Source organism: Corvus moneduloides, chromosome 21 (assembly GCF_009650955.1).
Source record: "Corvus moneduloides isolate bCorMon1 chromosome 21, bCorMon1.pri, whole genome shotgun sequence".
In the NCBI taxonomy this organism is placed as follows: Eukaryota; Metazoa; Chordata; class Aves; order Passeriformes; family Corvidae; genus Corvus; species Corvus moneduloides.
In genome coordinates this window covers 755,478-775,000 of record NC_045496.1, presented here as the reverse complement: position 1 = coordinate 775,000, position 19,523 = coordinate 755,478, and the positions used below count along the sequence as shown (strand labels likewise).

General features: G+C 43.4%; 1 protein-coding gene across 3 annotated transcripts in view; it reads right to left on the bottom strand.

Annotated features, from left to right (window-relative positions):
• The window catches only part of MAPKAP1 (MAPK associated protein 1), an 84,373-nt gene that overhangs the window by 62,565 nt on the left and 2,285 nt on the right, over window positions 1-19,523 (bottom strand). For all 3 annotated transcript variants that reach the window (XM_032131148.1, XM_032131151.1, XM_032131149.1), the window contains exons 2-4: window positions 12,034-12,358; window positions 8,815-8,904; window positions 5,612-5,760 (exon numbers count right to left, since the gene is read on the bottom strand). In XM_032131148.1, the coding sequence (XP_031987039.1) occupies window positions 5,612-5,760; window positions 8,815-8,904; window positions 12,034-12,292 (498 nt within the window). In that variant the 5' untranslated portion in view covers window positions 12,293-12,358. The remainder of the gene's footprint in view (window positions 1-5,611; window positions 5,761-8,814; window positions 8,905-12,033; window positions 12,359-19,523) is intronic.

The window sequence follows — 19,523 nt, the reverse complement described above, 5'->3', positions numbered from 1 at the left end:
CACGGGGACCAGCACGCTGACCACATGGACCAGCACACTGACCACATGGACCAGCACGCTGACCACATGGACCAGCACGCTGACCACAGGGACCAGCACACTGACCACAGGGACCAGCACACTGATCACAGGGACCAACACGCTGACTACGGGGACCAGCACACTGATCACAGGGACCAGCACGCTGACTACGGGGACCAGCACGCTGACCACGGGGACCAGCACGCTGACCACGGGGACCAGCACACTGACCACGGGGACCAGCACGCTGACCACACGGACCAGCACGCTGACCACAGGGACCAGCACACTGATCACAGGGACCAGCACGCTGACCACACGGACCAACACGCTGACCACGGGGACCAGCACGCTGACCATATGGACCAACACACTGACCACGGGGACCAGCACGCTGACCACGGGGACCAGCACGCTGACCACAGGGAACAGCACGCTGACCACGGGGACCAACACACTGACCACAGGGACCAACACGCTGACCACACGGACCAGCACACTGACCACAGGGACCAGCACACTGACCACATGGACCAGCACGCTGACCACACGGACCAACACGCTGACCACAGGGAACAGCACGCTGACCACGGGGACCAACACACTGACCACGGGGACCAGCACACTGACCACATGGACCAGCACGCTGACCACACGGACCAGCACACTGACCACATGGACCAGCACGCTGACCACGGGGACCAGCACGCTGACCACATGGACCAGCACACTGACCACATGGACCAGCACACTGACCACATGGACCAGCACGCTGACCGCGGGGACCAGCACACTGACCACGGGGACCAGCACGCTGACCACATGGACCAGCACGCTGACCACGGGAACAGCACGCTGACCACAGGGACCAGCACGCTGACCACACGGACCAGCATGCTGACCACACGGACCAGCACGCTGACCACACGGACCAGCACGCTGACCACGGGGACCAGCACGCTGACCACATGGACCAGCACGCTGACCACACGGACCAGCACGCTGACCACATGGACCAGCACGCTGACCACACGGACCAGCATGCTGACCACATGGACCAGCACGCTGACCACATGGCCCAGCATGCTGACCCTGCCAAAACACGGGCCATGAGGGCAGGGACAGGTCCAGCCCCGCTGGCCAAAGCAGAGCTGTCCGGCCGGGCTCAGGCCGCTGGCTGCTGGGCAGAGCTGCTCCTCCTTCCCTGTGTGAGCCCCAATGGGCCTGGCTCTCCAGCAAAGTGAAATCCAAATAAAATGCAACCAAAAACCAAGGGAAAGCACTGTTGTGATTTCAGAGGAATGTTAATCTCTTTCCCCTGGTGCCAGGCCGGCCAGTGCCAGTGAGGGCAGTGCTGGTCACTCACTGGCATGGTGGAGGGGCAGGCACCAGTGAAAGCCAGCACAACCACAGCAGGAGGTGTCCCAGCACAAGTTCCCCAGGTTCAGGTAGCAGAGTGCAGGTGGCAAGTAAACCACTACAACTGGCAGAATAAGCAAATGCTTTAAAAACAACCCCTATGCAAACTTACTTTGGATTCAAATGAGGATCATTTCACTCAGCTTAGGGGCAAAACACTGAAATAAAAAAATGCATCTTATCCACACAGAGATCTTAATCCTGGATTAATTATTTTACACATTTTCCATTTTAATTAAAGCAGTATTGCTTCTTTCTTAAGTTCTTTATCTACTTTCTTTAAGTAAAGCTATTTAATACTGGGGATTGTGGAAAACATTTGTTCGTGATTATGCAGACATACAGTCAAACAAGACTGAAACAAGAGCAGCATGCAAAAATGTATTTAAGGACTATCATCCCAAAATGCTGCTAAAAGCTATTAACCACTACGTGTTAATTGCCACAGCATTCATATTAATTTTCACTTCGGGCCTGACATTGTGGAATATTTCCCCTGATACATTTTAAACAAAGTTTAATTTAAGGAACTGCTTCTATCAACACTTATGAAAATTAACAGCCAAGCAATTAGCACTCATGAATTATCCCTTCCCCCATGCTTGCTACAGCATCATTTTTAAAACAGTTGCTACATGAGAAATTGTTGCTTTTTAACCCATTACCAAAATTAAGCCACAAGAAACCTTGTGGCACTACAAAGAAGCACCATTCCTCACCAAAGGATTTTTAGCATTTGTCCAGCCAAAAATTACACTGACCAATTTTCAGTTAAATTATCTCCAGTAGTCAAACAAACGCCAGAGAACTCTGTAAAATGAGAAAAGCTAAACTTCCTTCTAACTCCATTTGCAGCTAGTCATGACAGCAGAAATAAAAATATCTTGAGAAAATCTAGTCTGCCTGTGGGAAAGGTTTTTGGCCTCACAGCTCCAGTTTACTCTAGAGCCAAGCAATTCCTTCCTTACATTTTTGATCTCTTCTGCAGATCTCTTTTGATCTCTCTCTTTCCTGCCTGAACATTGTGAAGGTCAGCTGAGCCACTGAAATGAGCCATCACCACACACTCCTGTGTGCCACCTGTGGTACCTGGATAGGACTTTCAGCTCTGTCTTACATTGAAGCTTTTTTCCCCCAACATTATTAAAACTCAGCAAGCTGGAACAATAAACCGTCAACATTTGATTTTCCAAGTCCTGTAAACAGAAATACACATGAATTTATTTATCAAATGGGTGATAATTTAATTTGCATGCAGACAAAAGAAATCATTTTGGCCAGTGATTTCTTAAGCCTTCAAGTAATTTTCTATTCCAATGACACCTGAAGGAATTATAAAAAACTAAAGGTTCTTTCAACACAAAATTCTTAAAAAGAGTATACAAGATTTATTAATGAAGACATACAACCCATGTGCTTTACAAAACATGAACACAGTGCCAGAGCTGAGGTTTACTTTAACTATTTTAAGGAAAAACTTGAACAAAGAGTTGAAAGCAGTTACTGTATGTGTGGCTTTTGTTAAGAGCTGAAGTTGTACAATGTACAGAAAACCAGGAATCTGTCCTGGGGAGTGGTGGGGCAAGTTGTGTGGATTCCTGAGCTGCTTAGAATGCCTCCATTGTAGTTGTATCTCACAAGCCATATTCTCTACTGTTTTGATAATTAATGCAGTGATCAGGACAGGAAGAAATTAGAGTGCTTTAAAATTTTACTATTTCATAAAATCACAGAAGTGGTTATGAAAAAGACACTAAATCTGGCAGGAAACACCTGCAAGACGTAAGCATCGCCCACATTGGCCGGGCTGGTACTACAGCACATGACATGCTCTGATTTGAACTGGTAAGCTGAAAACAATGCATCCAAGGGGGATTATTGGGGAAGGAGGACCCTGAGGAGGATTTATTTGATTTCAGGTCAGTTAGGGACCCGAGTCAGTGGTGAAACCAGTCAGGATGAGCAGCACAGACACGGGCACAGAGCTCGACATGGAGAACACTGAGCTCTCCTGCCTTGCCCATGCACCAAAAAATGAGTGTTACTGAACAACCTCAAATCTGCATTACCAAACTCAAATACGTATAAAAAAAAGGCCTGGTTATCGCCTTAAAGATTTCAGAGCCACTGTGACCCCCTGAGTAAATACATAATTAAGTAGGGTGTTTTTAAGACATGTTTAATTAGGCCCCCAGCCCCTCCTCACCCCCCGCCTCTCCCCAATTATGTACCATTTCCCCCAGAGATACATGGCTCTGTTAATTATGTAAATAAGTCATGCACTATTCCCTGAAAGAATTATATTTCTGTGAAATACTGCTCATCTATTATCAATAAAAACAAATACAAGACATATGATATTTCATTAAAAATAATTTTTAAAAGCTCGATGGTTTTGGTGTTTTGTTACTGACTGAAAATACATGAGAACTGAAGTAAAATAACTCACAACTGGACTATGTTTCTTCTATACCTCAGATGGTCAGCCAAGAATTTAAACTACATAATACATACAGAACTATAGAGAATAAACTTTATATGCAAACTATGGATACACTTACCAGAATAATAGAAACAATGGTGTTAAAATTAATACAGTGAGATTATACTCTAACAAAATGCCCATTCAATTGTTTTGGATTGTAAAGAAGGTATTTTGATTTGCAGATCACAACTGAGATAATTCGTGCCAGACCCTGCAAACCCCAGCTGAGTGACACTGAGGTATTTCCTTAACCTCTCAAACTGACATGTAGAGTGCAGCTTCTTTCCAGTGGACCAAACACCTGCTAAATGTGTCTGACTTCAATATGTGAAAATTAAGATGCTCATTACAGACAACTACAATTTCTATTAATACAGTAAAGATTAGCTTGGATTGTCAAAGAGGGAAGGAAAAATGCTGAAGTTCCTCAAGTGTCTGAGAAACAAGACTTGAACATGAATGAATTACAACAGAATTCTCTTAATAAAGAAGTCTTCAGTTTTTACTTCTCCTATACATGACATGAGAGTTCATTTAAATGTTTGCCCAACTGAAATTTCGTGGCACAAGCACAGCAAACCTGGAGTTTGGAAAAAAGGCCTCTTGGTGCTGTCAGCATCAAAGTGCTGCTGTCGCTCATTAATGAAGCCAGGAGTTTTGAAAACCTGAGTTAGCACTAATTGCCACATGCTAATAAATATAAAATCACAATAGAGGAGCTTTTGCACGTGAACTTCAAAGTCTGAAGGTTACCATTTCACAGCTATTCCAAATACTCCTAGAAATGTCAGTGGAATTACGGATCTGACTTTCCACTTCAAGAACACCTAACTGAATATGAAATTCTTCCATCACAATGGTAATGAAGCTCAAACTCTATCCTCCCACAGGAGATTCCACAAACAAATCCAGTAGAAAACAGATCTGTGGAGTATTTATACTTGTTTTGGAACAATATGACAACGATCCATCACACCAATGTTTATTTTTCAGTTCTAGAGTTGATGACAGAGAAAAATATTTGACAATATGGAGTACAGGGAAGATATTTATCCCCCAGTCTGAGCAGTATCAGATCCGTCTCCTGACCTCCATGACCTGCCAGGTTTGCAGCCAATCTCCTCCCTGTGTTACACGAATGAGCACTTGTGCAGAAATACATTGATTAGTGCTTCTTTTTGCCTCGGATACTGACCTACTGATACTTCAGTTTTCTACCCTCAAAACAGACCACAACTTCTCCCACACTCACTAGAGCACTGAGGATAAAGACATGAATCATGGAATATTCAGCAAGTGCTGTGATGTGGATAGACAGAACAAGCTTGTTTTTTTTTAAATGCCAAATAATGCATCATTTATACAAAGGGTCTCATCATCAACTCTAGAGAGACGTCCCAGGACTCTGTCACAATACAGGTGCACCTCGCTAACCTGCTGGAGAAGGAAACAGCAAGGTAGAGAAGCCTAATTCTCAGTCCAGAATTTTGTAATGGAAACAGGAGAAATGGTTCTACTGAACCTGGAACCATCACATTTGCTTGTTTCTAGATAACCACTGCCAACACCTGATGGCCACTATAAAGTCTAACTGGAGCTTGCACAAGTCAGTGCACAGGAGCAGTGCCTCAGGCCTGTCCCTGCCAGGGGACCCCTGGTACGAGACAAAACCACCTGGTCACTCACCTTGCCGTCGAATTTTGAGTACTCATTGAAGGGGTTGTTGAGCTGCAGTGGACACTGTTCCAGTCGCACAGAGAGGATGGACTGCTTCCCAGAACATGGGGATTTCACTCTGAAATTCTTCTTTTCAAACAGTGAGCTCAGCTCCTCTGCTGCAGATGAGAAGAGAGATTAGAGGCATAGTATGAGGAGATGTACAGAGGCTGCTGCTTACCCCTGAGAGATAACATCATGGAGGGAGCACAAAATCAAATAAACCAACAAATGCTTCAGTTGGGCAGGATCTACCACCACTCCTTCATAGCCCAAAGATATGAAAGCCTTAAGAAGTTTGAATGCTGCTCCTGTTTAAGCTGAGGAAAAGGTGAATTTTTCCCACACAGAGAATAGAACTGATCAGTATAAGATCCACTCGGGTCAAGATAAAAATCAAGAGAATGACACATTCCTGGTCTTACTGCTTGCCTACCTTCTCCTAAATGAACAGGGACAGTAAGGAAAAGAGCTGCTAACACATGAACAGCACACTTCACCCCCAGCCTGCAGCATGTGACACGGTGCCACATCTCAGGACAGCACCATGCTGCCCAGCACTGCACCGCAAGGACACCCTGCTGCCAGCAGCCAGCCTGGCACCACACCTCAGCCAAAAGAACCATTTCTGCAGATTTCACTCATGGTAGGTCGGATATGGCCTCCCCCCATAAAAATGTCAAACCTGAAACCACCACTCCAGATCAACAGTCTGAACAATAAAAACAAAAAAGCTTTCTAAAAACAAAAGGGATCCAAGTTCAGGAGTTCTTTGTGTGGTCTGTGAAGGCTCATAAAAGCCTTTTTATGTGAAGAAAGTGCACAGCTGAATTTCCAACAACAATTCAAATTTACAGCCATACTTTAAAAAAACCCTAAAAAAATAGGACTTCTTATGCTACAAGGCCACAATGAAATCAGGACAGAGCCCGGGGTGTTTCAGCACATCAGTACCAACGGGTCTCATCTGCAGGGAACTGTGACTGAATCTGGACAAGGTTTCCCACATCTGCTCCAGGAACCAACAGCCCCCAACCTCCATCAATCACTGCCCGAGAACCAACCCCAGCTCGCCCAGCCTGGCACTCCTGCACTTGGATTTCCCTCACAGCTCACAGATTTCCATCTTGCTTCTCCAGGGAAATGGAACTGTTCCCAAGGCAGAATGACCCGGCACTTGATCTGCAGGGAGTTGGTTCATTGCTTAGAGTGTAAAATTAAAACTTGTCAAATGATAACTGGTCAAAAGCTCTATTTATTTTTATCAGCAGATTGCCTTAAAATTCAGGCAGTTGGCAAAGGTGCTAAATACTGGCACTGAGAGATCCCCAACGGGCTTGTGAGAGGCAGCAATTAACCAAAAAAACTTCATTTAAGCTCTTTTAACGTGGCCACTTTAACTCCATTATGTTGTTTTGGTTTTTCAACAAGCTCTTATACCTGTTTGTTAGTTTTTTAAAAAATCTCTACCATTATGCTGGAGTATTACCTTTAACTGATAATTCTTGGGCATTTGGAAAGGACCTCGGAATCCACTTGTTGCTGTTTTCACAGACACTTCTCCCTAATCCCAAATTCAAGGAGCCAAACACACAAAGCCTCATACACCCATGTGATGAAGAGGAAGGTACAGTGGATATCCTTAAGGGCTCCTCTTTCTCCTTGCTGCAGTGTTGTCATTCATGCAAGAAAGGGAGAAACCTGCAGAACTCAGTGGCTAAGCAGAGAAGGAAAATCAGCTCTGCCAACAGACCCCGAGTGCCTGGAGTTTTCATGTAACTTACTTATTTTTTTATTTAAATCTATTCTGCAGCAGGCAGGGACTGATCTATTTGCCTGCAAGCCCAGCACACTCCTCAGAGGGGACAACTCTGACTGCTGGGTGTCTGTCTGCAGGGCAGCACGTGAGGGAAGGAGAGGTGGTGGTAGAGCCCCGGGAGCGGCAGAGGCTGCGCAGGAACCCGGAGCCTGAGCCAGTTCGGTGTGCAGGAGAGACAGCAGAGAGACTTGCATCATCACTGGCCAGATGCTATAAAATATTGAGCAAAGAGTTGGAGGTTATGGTAGATTAACCTTTAAAACCTACAACACCGCTTACAGAAGGAGAAAGGCAAAAACATTTCAGAATGCATTAAGAGGGGTATCCAACACAGCTGAACACCGAATTAAGGATTAGTGCGACTGCGCCGCTCCTGTGAGCAGCTTTGTTCACTCCTCTGAAAAAGATATTAAGAGTGCTGGAGTCCGCAAATGTGTGCAAATGACAGCCACGGAGATAGGAGGAATTAGGCAAAAAAAGGGAGATTACAGAGGGACCTCATTAAGATATACACAAATTTTGAAAGAAGTAGGCATGACAGACCATACAAAGGTTTGAATGTGTGTCAAATACAACAGAAATAGAAACTAGCTTGAGCCCAAAAATAGGAAAATTGAGACAGATTTGTAATTTCATATATTACAATTTAAACTATGTAGAACATCCAGTCACAAATACTTAATTATATAATTTTTAAAAAATAGAATTGAATATTTTTTTGAGAAATCGGTGATAATAGTTTTACCAAGGAAAGGCCAGATAAGCTAAGCCAGCATTTATTCTGCTCGCATTTAAGTAGATCATATATACTCTTTACTTCTTAAGATTTGCACCTTATCTAAAAAAGTAGCTACAAAAATAGTCTACACAAGTAAACTCCACAAAATCCTCCATCGCACCCAGCGTGCCAAATGCTGCTGGAAATGGCTGGAAAGTCCCATGGAGACACTGATCTTGCATTTTGAATGCAGACACCTGCCAGTTCCCCGCCCTGGAGCAGAGCCACCTCCCGTCCCCACGCTCCCACGCTGGCACGAGAGCTTTGCCCTCCCCAGGTGCCCTCGCCGGGCCAGCAGAGGCCACGAACACGCCAACAGCACGGCGGTGCCGCAGAGTGCAGAGCCCACAGCAGCCACTGCGGCTGCCACACTGAGCCAAACCGGGTGTCAATGCTTTTCCCTCTCCTCTGCCTTTATCAACACCGTGGCCACGGCTGGCACCCCCCGGGACAGCACAAAGAATTGGCATTTCCTCTACGCTTTGAAAGCTCAGGGGAAAAGGACAAACTGCAAATGCTGCAACCATCAAAGGCAGGAATAAAGCCAGTAGGAAAATAGAAGATCTTTTCTTTTACCTGAGCAAGAAGTATTTCTGTCTTTCCACTGAACGTTTTTGCATTTTATTTGATTTTGTCTCTCTTTCCGCAGACGTTCTAGTCTCTGAGCTTGAAAAGAAATATTACAACTATAAGTTTGTCAATGAAAGTTTACTATAAACAAAGACATAATTAACTACCTTTATATGAATAAAGATGTTTTATACTGCATATGTAGGGGAAAAAGTCATAAAATTTTAAAGGTGGCACCCCTGAAAAGCAAATACCAACAAAAACATGAAAATGTTCTTGATTTATAATTGAAATTAGAGGATATAAAACATTAATAGAGATCATAAAGATAGTATTAACATGGAAGAGAATAATAAAATGTGAAAACTTCTGTGATTAATATGACATTTCATTATATAAATCATTAATAACGGTCTTAAAGGAATTTCAATGCACAAATGAACTGAAGTGAATATTACATTACAGGAATAAAATTACTGTTATGAATTACTCTACCCGTTTCAAAAATTAAAGATAAATGAACTCAGACTAGACTATTAAAGTTTTAAATATAAAATCCTTTATCTAAAAATCATGAAAATTATAAAATGTCAAAGCGATATAAATTAGCACAGCTTTTTCTTCAGTAGGCTGAAACAGTTTATAGGTAGTAAAATAAATGATTTGTATCTTCACAACATTAGTCAAATCCTAAAATGAATATAACATTTCTTTACATATATTTTGACTCCATCTTCAAAATATGGTTGATAAAAAAAGCCCCAAATAGTTCTTATACCAAAAAACTTGCAGCCCAGGGTACCAGACAACAACTTAAATTGCCTTTTTTTGTTAATAGTAAGAACTTCCTTGGGGAAATACCTGATGGAAGCCACCCAAGACAATGACCCTAAGAAACCACTGATGTCATGAAGTGTCCACTCAAAATAAGCAGATTAGAGTGGGAAGTAGAACTAACAGTGCTGATCCCTGAAGGAAACAATTTGCTGGATATATTAGCAATTTTGATGTATTGAGATAATTCATTAACTAAAATGGGTTTGTAGAAGAGATTCTAAAATGCTAAATTACTCTGACAATTTTTGGATACAATTGAATTTCCCTGAGCCTTTTCAGCAATTAAAAAATGTTAATAAATACTTTCTATCCCTTATGTTATTACTCTTTTACATTTAAGTCTTCAAACTGAATTGTGGACAAGGAAGTAATTTTTTTTTCCCCATAAAAACTGTCAACCAGGGAACCGATAAAAAAATACTCCTTTGAGTTTAAGCAGATTAAAGGTACAGTTTGAGGTACAAGCAGTTTAAGGTACAAGCACAAACGGGGACTTTGAGAAGTATCTCCCATTTAAGCCAACACGACGTTAGAACCTGAATACCTCTAGGTAGCTTCCTCTTAATGAAGTGAGAGAAGTATCCCTCCTCATAAGTTTAAATATTGGGAAAACACTGTTGTAGCATAGATACTTTATTCTGAAAGAAAAGCTCCACATTTTTACTAGTTACTGCCCATACTTGAACCCAAAATTACCTTCCAAAACCCTTTCTGCCCAAAAGAGCCATCATAAAAGATCTGTCAGATTAACAGGTAAACAAAGGATAAAGGAAAAACTGTAGACTAGAAACAAGAATAATGCATGTTTTTATCCTGTCTGATATTTCCACCCCTTGTCAAAACAAAGTACGAGAGCACAGTCACCACCTCCACTGACTCCATCCTGTTCTTCCACCTACAGCTGATCCCAAATGACCATTTCACTGTGGGACTGTGCTACAGCAGCGCCAAATCAGACGGAATGATCAGCACCTATTAGAAATGTGAATTATTCAAGGCTCACTCTCACATGCAGCCAGTGAAAGCTCTCGGTGTGAAAAATGTCACTGTCCAAACGCAGTTGTGGTTTCATGAACTGTCAGCAACGAGCTGAGCCTTTGTTCCTGGGCCTGGGGACTTTGCTGCTCACCCACACCTATCACCTGGCACTGACCTCTCCACCTGACATGCCAGAGCTGAGGCAGAAAATCAGCTCCCTCGGGGTCCCAACCCTGACTTTAGAACATGCCCCCAGCTGGCACCCGAAATGGCTTCAATCCATAACTCAAATGGAGATTATCCTATCAGTCTGCTCCCTTGGTGAAATGATCCTTCAGAATTATTTTCTGGAGTAATTCTATAAATCTTCAAACTTTGCCTCTCCTTCCTCGCGAGCTACACCATGCCCTGAACTCACCCAGCCCCAGGACAGCCTGGCACCCTGGATTCCCACCACGCCTTCCTGGCAGGTTGGGCTATAATCTGTGATTTCCAAACCTCACTCTCCAGTACAGGAGATCAGCACCCTGCCTTTTCTGGAACTTTTCACAACTTCCTACTTGTAAAAGGCATTTCAGAATCTCCAACACCACACACGTTTTCCTGGTGAAGCAGAGCACAGAGGTGCTTTCTGGGCTCTAGGTGGTGTTATAATACCTGCAGAAATAATTTTTAAAAAAAATATACAGGAACAGAAAAAAGAGGTTAGAACTGACCACCGCACACCAACCCTCTCGTCGATATTTCAGCTCACAGAATTCCTGTTCTTAATATTCCTCAGGTCTAAGCAGAAGTCTGGATATCCCTCGTATGAAACACCACGTGGGAGAGCTTTCTGCCAGTCACGACAAAATGAGTGCATTTTGCAAAGGTGTTCACCCTTAAACTTTCTAATTTGGTAGCTTAAACCCCAGCTCAAGGTTTTTCTCAGAAATAAAACTTCAGGAGACAAAATACAGACAAATCATTCCCTTTGCTGGCTCACATCAAACTTCATTCCACTCTTTTATAACAAATACATTTGATGCCTCACTAGGCAGATTTTTTCTCAGAAAATAACTATCCTGTTCAAAAGTTAACACCCCTCCAGACAGTAACAATAGAGATATCAAAGACTGTTCATGTACTTTGGATTTAGATTTGATGTCTTCACAATTTGAATTTTTTTATATATATATAAAACTGACTACCTCAATGTTCCTCTGTACAGGAATAGGTAAAACAGCAATTAAAGCTCGGTTGACAGCACACTAAAGTAACTGAATCATTACGTCTCCTTCTATAAAAGGGCCTCAACATTACAAAAGAGGTTTGACAGACACCAAGCCAGTCACGCTCTGGTTTGTCCATGCAAGCCAGACTAAGGGAAGAGGAATACAAAAGGCCAGAGCTGCTGCAAACACCACGCACCTGTGTTTGATCGTCTTCTGATTCCAAAGTCCCAGCTTGAGGTAATATCGACTGATTGGGAATATACATAGCCCTGAGTCTCCCCATTGCTTCCCTGTGGTTCTGACCCATTATCCCCATATGCTGACGAGGGATTAAACTTCTCCAGGTCAACATCGTGATCGATCAGGACCATTTCACACATCCCTGTGTCATCACTGGTCACGTGCGACTGCCGAATGTGAGCAAGGATAATGGTTGGGTTGTCCAGGAAAGCCATTCTGTCCACAAGTCCACCACTTCACTGTACTATCTTCTCTCCATCTTGTTTCATGGACACACGTACCTAGAAAAAATGTACACATTTTAGGAAAAAAACCCTTCAAACCCCCCATTCCAGAAGGTTACTATTTGGGATGCACAAACCCAGACTGACTTAGGGCAAACTGTTTAGCTCTGCTCCAGTTTATTTAAGCTACACTGGTTGCTGAGTCCATTTAAGGAACAGTGGGTTTGGAGGACAGCTTGAAACCTGAGTCCCAGGACAACAGAACACAACAGATACCTACGAACAGGTCCCAGTACTCTACAACACATGGTTGCTGGAAGGCAAAATACTCCACAGTGCTGCACATAGGAGGATGGCAAGAGAATACAGACCAGAAACATCTGCCTATTCCAACTAACCCATTTACAGAACTGACAGGGTTTTGGATTTCTTCTCACCCATCATAACTGTGTTATGTTTTGCTTCTGCATCTACACACCAACTCTTTGACTATCTTATTACAGACCCTCTTCAGGTTTTGTATTTCCAGGAAAAACTTGAAACATGAAGAGATTAGTGTCTCAGGGCAGAATATTGAACATCTGCTGCTGCATGGTGCTTCACACAGGGCAACTGCTGTAACACAGAAAGCTCTGTGACCAAATACCACATGCCTGAGCTCTAAAGCACTTTAAGAACAGTAATTGCCACTTACCTAAGATATTTCATTCAGAGCACTCAAGTGGCCTTTTGAAACAAAGTAGAGGGCAAAAAGGAAAATGAGAAAACCCCAAACCACAAAACCCAAACCACGGTCACGTCGTTATCTGCTTTTTCTGTAGCTGTGGATTTGTAGTTATGTCAATCTAATTCAAGCCTGGGCTGACACTGAAAGGGGCAACTCCATGCCCTGCCTGGCCCTGCTCCAGGAATTCCACCACCTCCCAAAGCTGGCAGTGGAGCTGTGAGGTGAGCTGGATCAAAAAATGACCTGCCGAATACAACCTAAAAAGAAAAAAAAAAAAAAATTCCTGTTGACGCAGCGAGTCCATCAGTGAGCAGCAGCTGGAGCCACGGGGACACCTCCACCTGAGGGGGCTCGGACTGAGCTCACACATAGGGCAAGACTAGATGTAAATTCCAGAAGTTCGAAATCCTCACTGCTTTTCAATCAGAGAACCACTTTAACCCGGCTACAGAGCTGCACGTGTGAGTGTGAGTTTGGACGGGATCTCCAGAGGCTCCTGCCAGCCTCGGCAGCACGGCAACTCCACACTCCGGTTTAATTTTCTCACTCTTCCCATCAAAGTAAGTAGGGCTGCTCCTGAGGGGGTTCTCGCCATCCTCCAAGGGAGAGGCCACAAGGCAAATGTCCCACCCGAGGGCAGCCATCAGTGTGTCTGGGGCTTTGACCAGCGTGACCAGCATCGTGTGGCTGGGATAACACTGACACAACCAAGTACAGTTTATGGACATTGCAAAACATGTGTTGAGAATGTTCTTTAAATTGAATTATTTCTACTCACTGATTAGGAAAGGCCACCTTTACCTGCAAACTTGTTTCAATAAGCAACAGCCTCAGGCGTCGAAAAGGTCTGCAAACTCCCCATCAAAAATTACTGCTGCCCCATCAATGTGTCATATAAATGTTGGCATGTTAATTGTGTATTTATAAGATTGTTAATGGTTAGTTAATTTACCTCCCACACTATTATTGTACTTGAAATGATTTAATGTCTGCTGAGGGAGTTAACAACATGTAACAGCAGATGCGAGAGTTTTACCTTTATACTCTGCACCCCGACTTCCTGCCATTAACATTCGTGTGCTAAATCAGCCGAGCTTCTTCCCAACTGTACATGTGCAACTGCTTTTCCCATAAACCTGAACAGTGAGAAAGTGCTGGAAATTCTACAAGTTTAACACAAACATATTTTTACTTCCTCTTCTTCAGAATTTTCAAAAAGATACATTAAAACTAATTTATCAATACATTAATACTAACTGGAAACTCTCTGAACAATTAATATCCTTAAAAAAAAAAAAGTTCAGACCCCCAAATTCAGGTTTTGATGCCATATTTAGTAGTTGTAGCCTACAGAATTCTAACCAGTTCCTCCCTTTGATAAAGGCAAAGCAGGGCACAGACCTGCTCTGAGGAACAGTGACTTCCAGTGAGAGAGAAGAACTCAAGAGAAACGAAGCTCAGTTTTGCAAACCTTTACACAAACACCTTGAAGGTTCCAGCAAAATCACAGATCCAAAATCAATTTCTAGATCTGCTGAGATCTGCCAGCACACCCCTTCTGCACTCCTACACCCACACAGCATCACCACATCCTCATGGGGGAGCTGAATTTAACGAATTCAGGGACTTTCTGAGCATCGGCTTCTTATACATTCTTTAACCGTAAACAAAAAGTAACTCTTCTTCTAATACTTGCATATACAAATAATATTCTACTATTGAATAAACCACATGCAGACAGCTATGTCAAACATACTCTGTGCAAACACTAAAACCAAAGAGAGCGATGTAAAATCTCCACAATTTTAGAGTTTGGTATTTCTGTACAACGGGATACACAGGCTGGAGTTTCAATGCTGTACTGATTGGCAAACACCTGTGATTCATCACACAGGTGGACAGCAATTACTGATTGGCAAACACCTGTGATTCATCACACACGTGGAGAGAGACCTTCACTTTCTTCCTGATCTTTATGATTCACCTATCTAACTTTCTGCACATTGTCTGATCAACACCCCGGGAATGAATGCTCCCTCTCCCCTTCTCCTTGGCCCCATCACTGTGATTCTGCCATGCCCTGAGGCCCCTGGAGAGCACAGCCCCCCATTAGCCTTGTGCAGTTACAGAACATCCCCAAAGATGTCAAATTGCACCATCAAGAGGCTGAACGTCTCGCCAGGATTCACAGGAACTTTGTGGCAGAATCAGACAGCTGCATCTCAGTCTACTATTTTTATCAGCAGTATTCCTCTTCCAGTACCCCACGGCTATATTTATGGCATCGATAGACTCTCCCAGCGAGGGAAGCAGGGCTTTATGCAGATCAGCCTCATTCATAACCCGGCACACAATGAGGAATGCAGAGCGCGCTAACAAACGATTCCGCTCCCAGGAGGTGACACAAAGGTCTTGGAAAAGGATCTGCAGCTATACAGGCTGTACCTTAAACACACAGCTGAACACAGCTGAATTTCGGGAGGCATCTTCATCATCACAACATGTTAACTGTTCTTGTGACCCTCCTGCTTGCTTGATGTACTGCAATTATTTAAATAAAGATTGTCTCGCTTTCCTCTTTCCCCACCAAACACCCCACACAGAGTATCGTATCTGCATGTTAACCTACATGAGGTGACAACGAGATATCAAAGCAAGTGTGAGATTAGGGGAAAGGACAAGCTAAACCTCATGATTGCCATCCCTCCCATCCATCCCGTTGCCCACCACGTGCCAGCGCAGACGGCAGCAGCTCAGCTGGAACCACGCTCCCGTGCTGGACCCACTGACTGGTGGGACTGCAACCATGTGTCAGCCCCTGCTGACTGCTGTTTTCAGAGGAAACGTTTGACCTTGAGCGTGAAAAATGCCGAGCGCAGCTTTCCTTACTTTGGGGAAAACACAGTTATTTTGGATTGGATTTTCTGGTTTTTTTTAAATAGACGCAGTTGAATTTGACAAAATCCCTCGCTCTCACTGCCCAGCACAAGGTGGCTCGTCACTGTCACACCTCCACGCCAGCACGAGAGCTGGGGCAGCCGTGTCTCACCTCCACACCTGCCAGCAGCGGGGCAGGGCCCCACTCTGCTCCCTCCTGCAGGCTCCTGGCACGCTTTCCAGCAGAACTATGGATTTTGCTTGGCAAAGGGACACCAGTGCCAACAAGCACCTTCACACCCTGTACCTGTCCCTCTAAGTTCACAGACTCCAGGTCAGAACCTCCCAGCTCCACCAAATGCCCTGTGGTGCCACCAGCACATCTGTGACTGAAGGGCACTGTCCCCAAACTGGCAAGCCAGTGCCACCTTTCCATGGCATCTTACAGGAGATATTTTCCTCACGTGAAGGGTTGGTATTTTTGCCTTTCATGCTTTGAAATACACAGACCTCTAAATAAGCTACAAGAAACAATAAAATCAGAGAAAGCTGTCAGCAACTAAAAATGTTCTGCTGCAGGAAAGAGCAACAACTCTGAAGTTCCACCAATTTTAATGGAATGAAGAGTCCTCCAGTTCAAAGGGCTAAAAGCAGTTCCAAATTCTCCACAAAACTCACAAGCCAATTCCTGCAATGTATCTTCCTCTCTAAATTATAGAAGTAAGAAGTGAGAAGCAGGGAGAAAAAAACCTTCCTTCCTTCTGTTCTGCAAAGCTGTAGCTTGTTGGTTTTATTTTTTTAATATGTTTAAATTTATTATCCTCCTTAAGGAAGTAATAAACAGTTAAAGCCCTATTCAAAGTTAACAAAAATTTTCCAAAGACACAACTTATGGAAGGTACAACTTGGATCCAAGAGAATTACTAACAAACTCAAAACACAGCAAGCTGGAAAAAATTATATACCATTGCAGGTCATGTAATCATTCAAGGGCTTCCATAGTCTCTGTACTCAAACACCTCCTTGACTGTAGCTCTTTAAAGTGATCTTTAAAAACTAATGAAAAAGATAGGCAGATTAGAATTAAAAATTGATTTTTTTCCCCCAACATCATATAAGCAGGAACAGGACGGCATGAACATACTTCAAAATTTATGATTCAGGTTATATGAAATAATTTCCCAGTCAACTTCTGTCTGCAATTGTACAAGAAATGGTTCTGGTTATCTGCATTTGCAGCAGCACAAATAATCAACCCCCTCAAACACAGACAGGTCCTGGGCAGGCAGGATAAAGGGAAGTGAACTGCAATATATGAACATTCAAGTTTATGTTTCAGCAAAAGCTCAAGTGCATTTAATAGTGAATACTTATCTGCAGAAGCTGTCACTCACACTCTGGTCCTATCATTAAAAAGGAAATAATCATTTACAGTCATATAAAGAGGCTCTCTCACAAGAGAGACTGGAATTGGGAAGTTATGATGAGCAAACACTACATTACACACAACTTCCAACAAATTATTTGTTCATTTCCAGACCTGTAAATCAATCTGGCATTAGCTCTGTATTTCTGAATTCCTTGGAATTTGGCTATACTTCTGTTGTCATACTAATCAGGATGCAAATTACACCAATTCCGATATTTTAATTACTGAGCTTAGAGGGGGGTGAAAATATTGGGGTATGTTTGGGAAGTATTCACTCTTCTCTTTCCTGATCTTGTCAAACCTTTGTTTAATTGCAGACAAGTTGGTTCTCTGCTAACCTGAGAAATTTTGCATCAAGATTTTAAGCAAATAAATAAGTATAAAAAATGTAGAGATTATAAATTAGGGCAGACAAATCTGTATCTAGACTCGTGCCTGCAAAGAGCATTCTATCAATATAGTGAAATGCTAATCTCCTAATTAACAACCTAATTAGGTAATTATGGCTTTGCAGAGGGATGCCTAAATGAAATATGACAACATGGTCACCTCTTTATATGGCACCTGTGGGCCTTTTCAGCTGTCACTGCCGAGAGTGCAATATCAATTTGAACAGATGACAAAGTGTTGTCATTTTTCATTCAGATATTGTGCTGAATGCTGGGATCGAGGCCGCTCCGAGACGCGGCGCCTTGCCTGGGCTTTGCCTCGTCTAAATATGTGCAAACACTTTGCTTAATTTTTAATGTCTCTGATTAAGCTTGGTTTTTCATGCTGTCTGCAGGCATTCCCTGACACACACCACAGCTGCAGTGTCACACTGGGATGACCCACAACCCCGGAACCCCCATGACCCAATTTCACAGCACGCGTGCGGGAGAATTACAATCCAGAAAAAATATCTGAGTATTTGAGTTTATTTTTGAGGCTTAGCTGCCATTGGCTTTAAAATAACAAAACAAAACCAGAGTGCCTTGTAAATAACATATTATAACATTCATTTTACTTTTATTCCCGCTGAACACTCTTTTCCAGGGGAACAGCAGTCCCTGTCCAGAAGAGGGTGAAGCTGATGGGACTTTTGCACAGAAAGCTGGGAAGGAACACTTTCAACAAAGGTGCTTTTATATGGAGTATTTTTTGTCATTCATATGCCTAAATTGCTTTACAGACAATTTGCTGAGCTTGAACATTCCTAAAGGACATCAGCCTGTTGGAGCAGGTCCGGAAGAGGCCACAAAGATGATTAGAGGGATGGAGCACCTCTGCTATGAGGAAGGGCTGAGAGAATTGGGATTGTTCAGCCTGGAGAAGAGAAGGCCCAGGAGTGACCTAAATGCAGCCTTCCAGCATCTGAAGGGAGTCTACAGGAAAGATGGAGAGACACTATATACAAGGGTCTGGGGGCAGGGATAGACGGGATATTGGGAAGAAATTCTTCCTTGTAAGGGTGGGCAGGCCCTGGCACAGGGTGCCCAGAGCAGCTGTGGCTGCCCCTGGATCCCTGGAAGTGTCCAAGGCCAGGCTGGACACGGCTCGGAGCAACCTGGGCTAGTGGGAGGTGTCCCTGCCATGGCAGGGAGGTGGAATGAAATGGGCTTTGAGCTCCCTTCCAGCTCAAACCACTCTGGGATTCTGTGATAAATAAAATATCTTGTTGTAGACAGGAGAATGAAAGCACAGGCTGGGACTACTCAAATATTAGACTAGAACTTCTATTTTTGCAATTAACAGTGTGATACTCAAGAGCCTAAAAAACCTAGTAAATTTTATAAATACCTAAACAAGTTTCAATCTTAAAAAAACTGAACAAAGCAGAAAGCTTCATCATTTTACCTTTTTCCCTGTTTGCTGCTGAGAGATGCTACTCTGTTTGGGTTTTACATACACATAGGTCTCTGGGCTCACAGAAGCTGCCTTGCCTGGACCCAGGACAGAGCCTGGGGACATGCTGTAGGTCCAGCCAGCCCAGGGCCCTCAGCACAGCCGCTGCACAGCTCTGCACCAGCACCACAAAGGGTGGTCTGACAGTGCTGTGTCAGGCAGGGGTTTGTGCCTTAAACAGCAGCATCTGTCAAAACAAACACTTTTGTCTTTGTCAGTTTCTTTAAGTTGTTGCCATTCCACTTTTGAGTGCATGAAAATATTTTTATTGCATTAAAAAGATTATCATAATCTCATTTTTTATA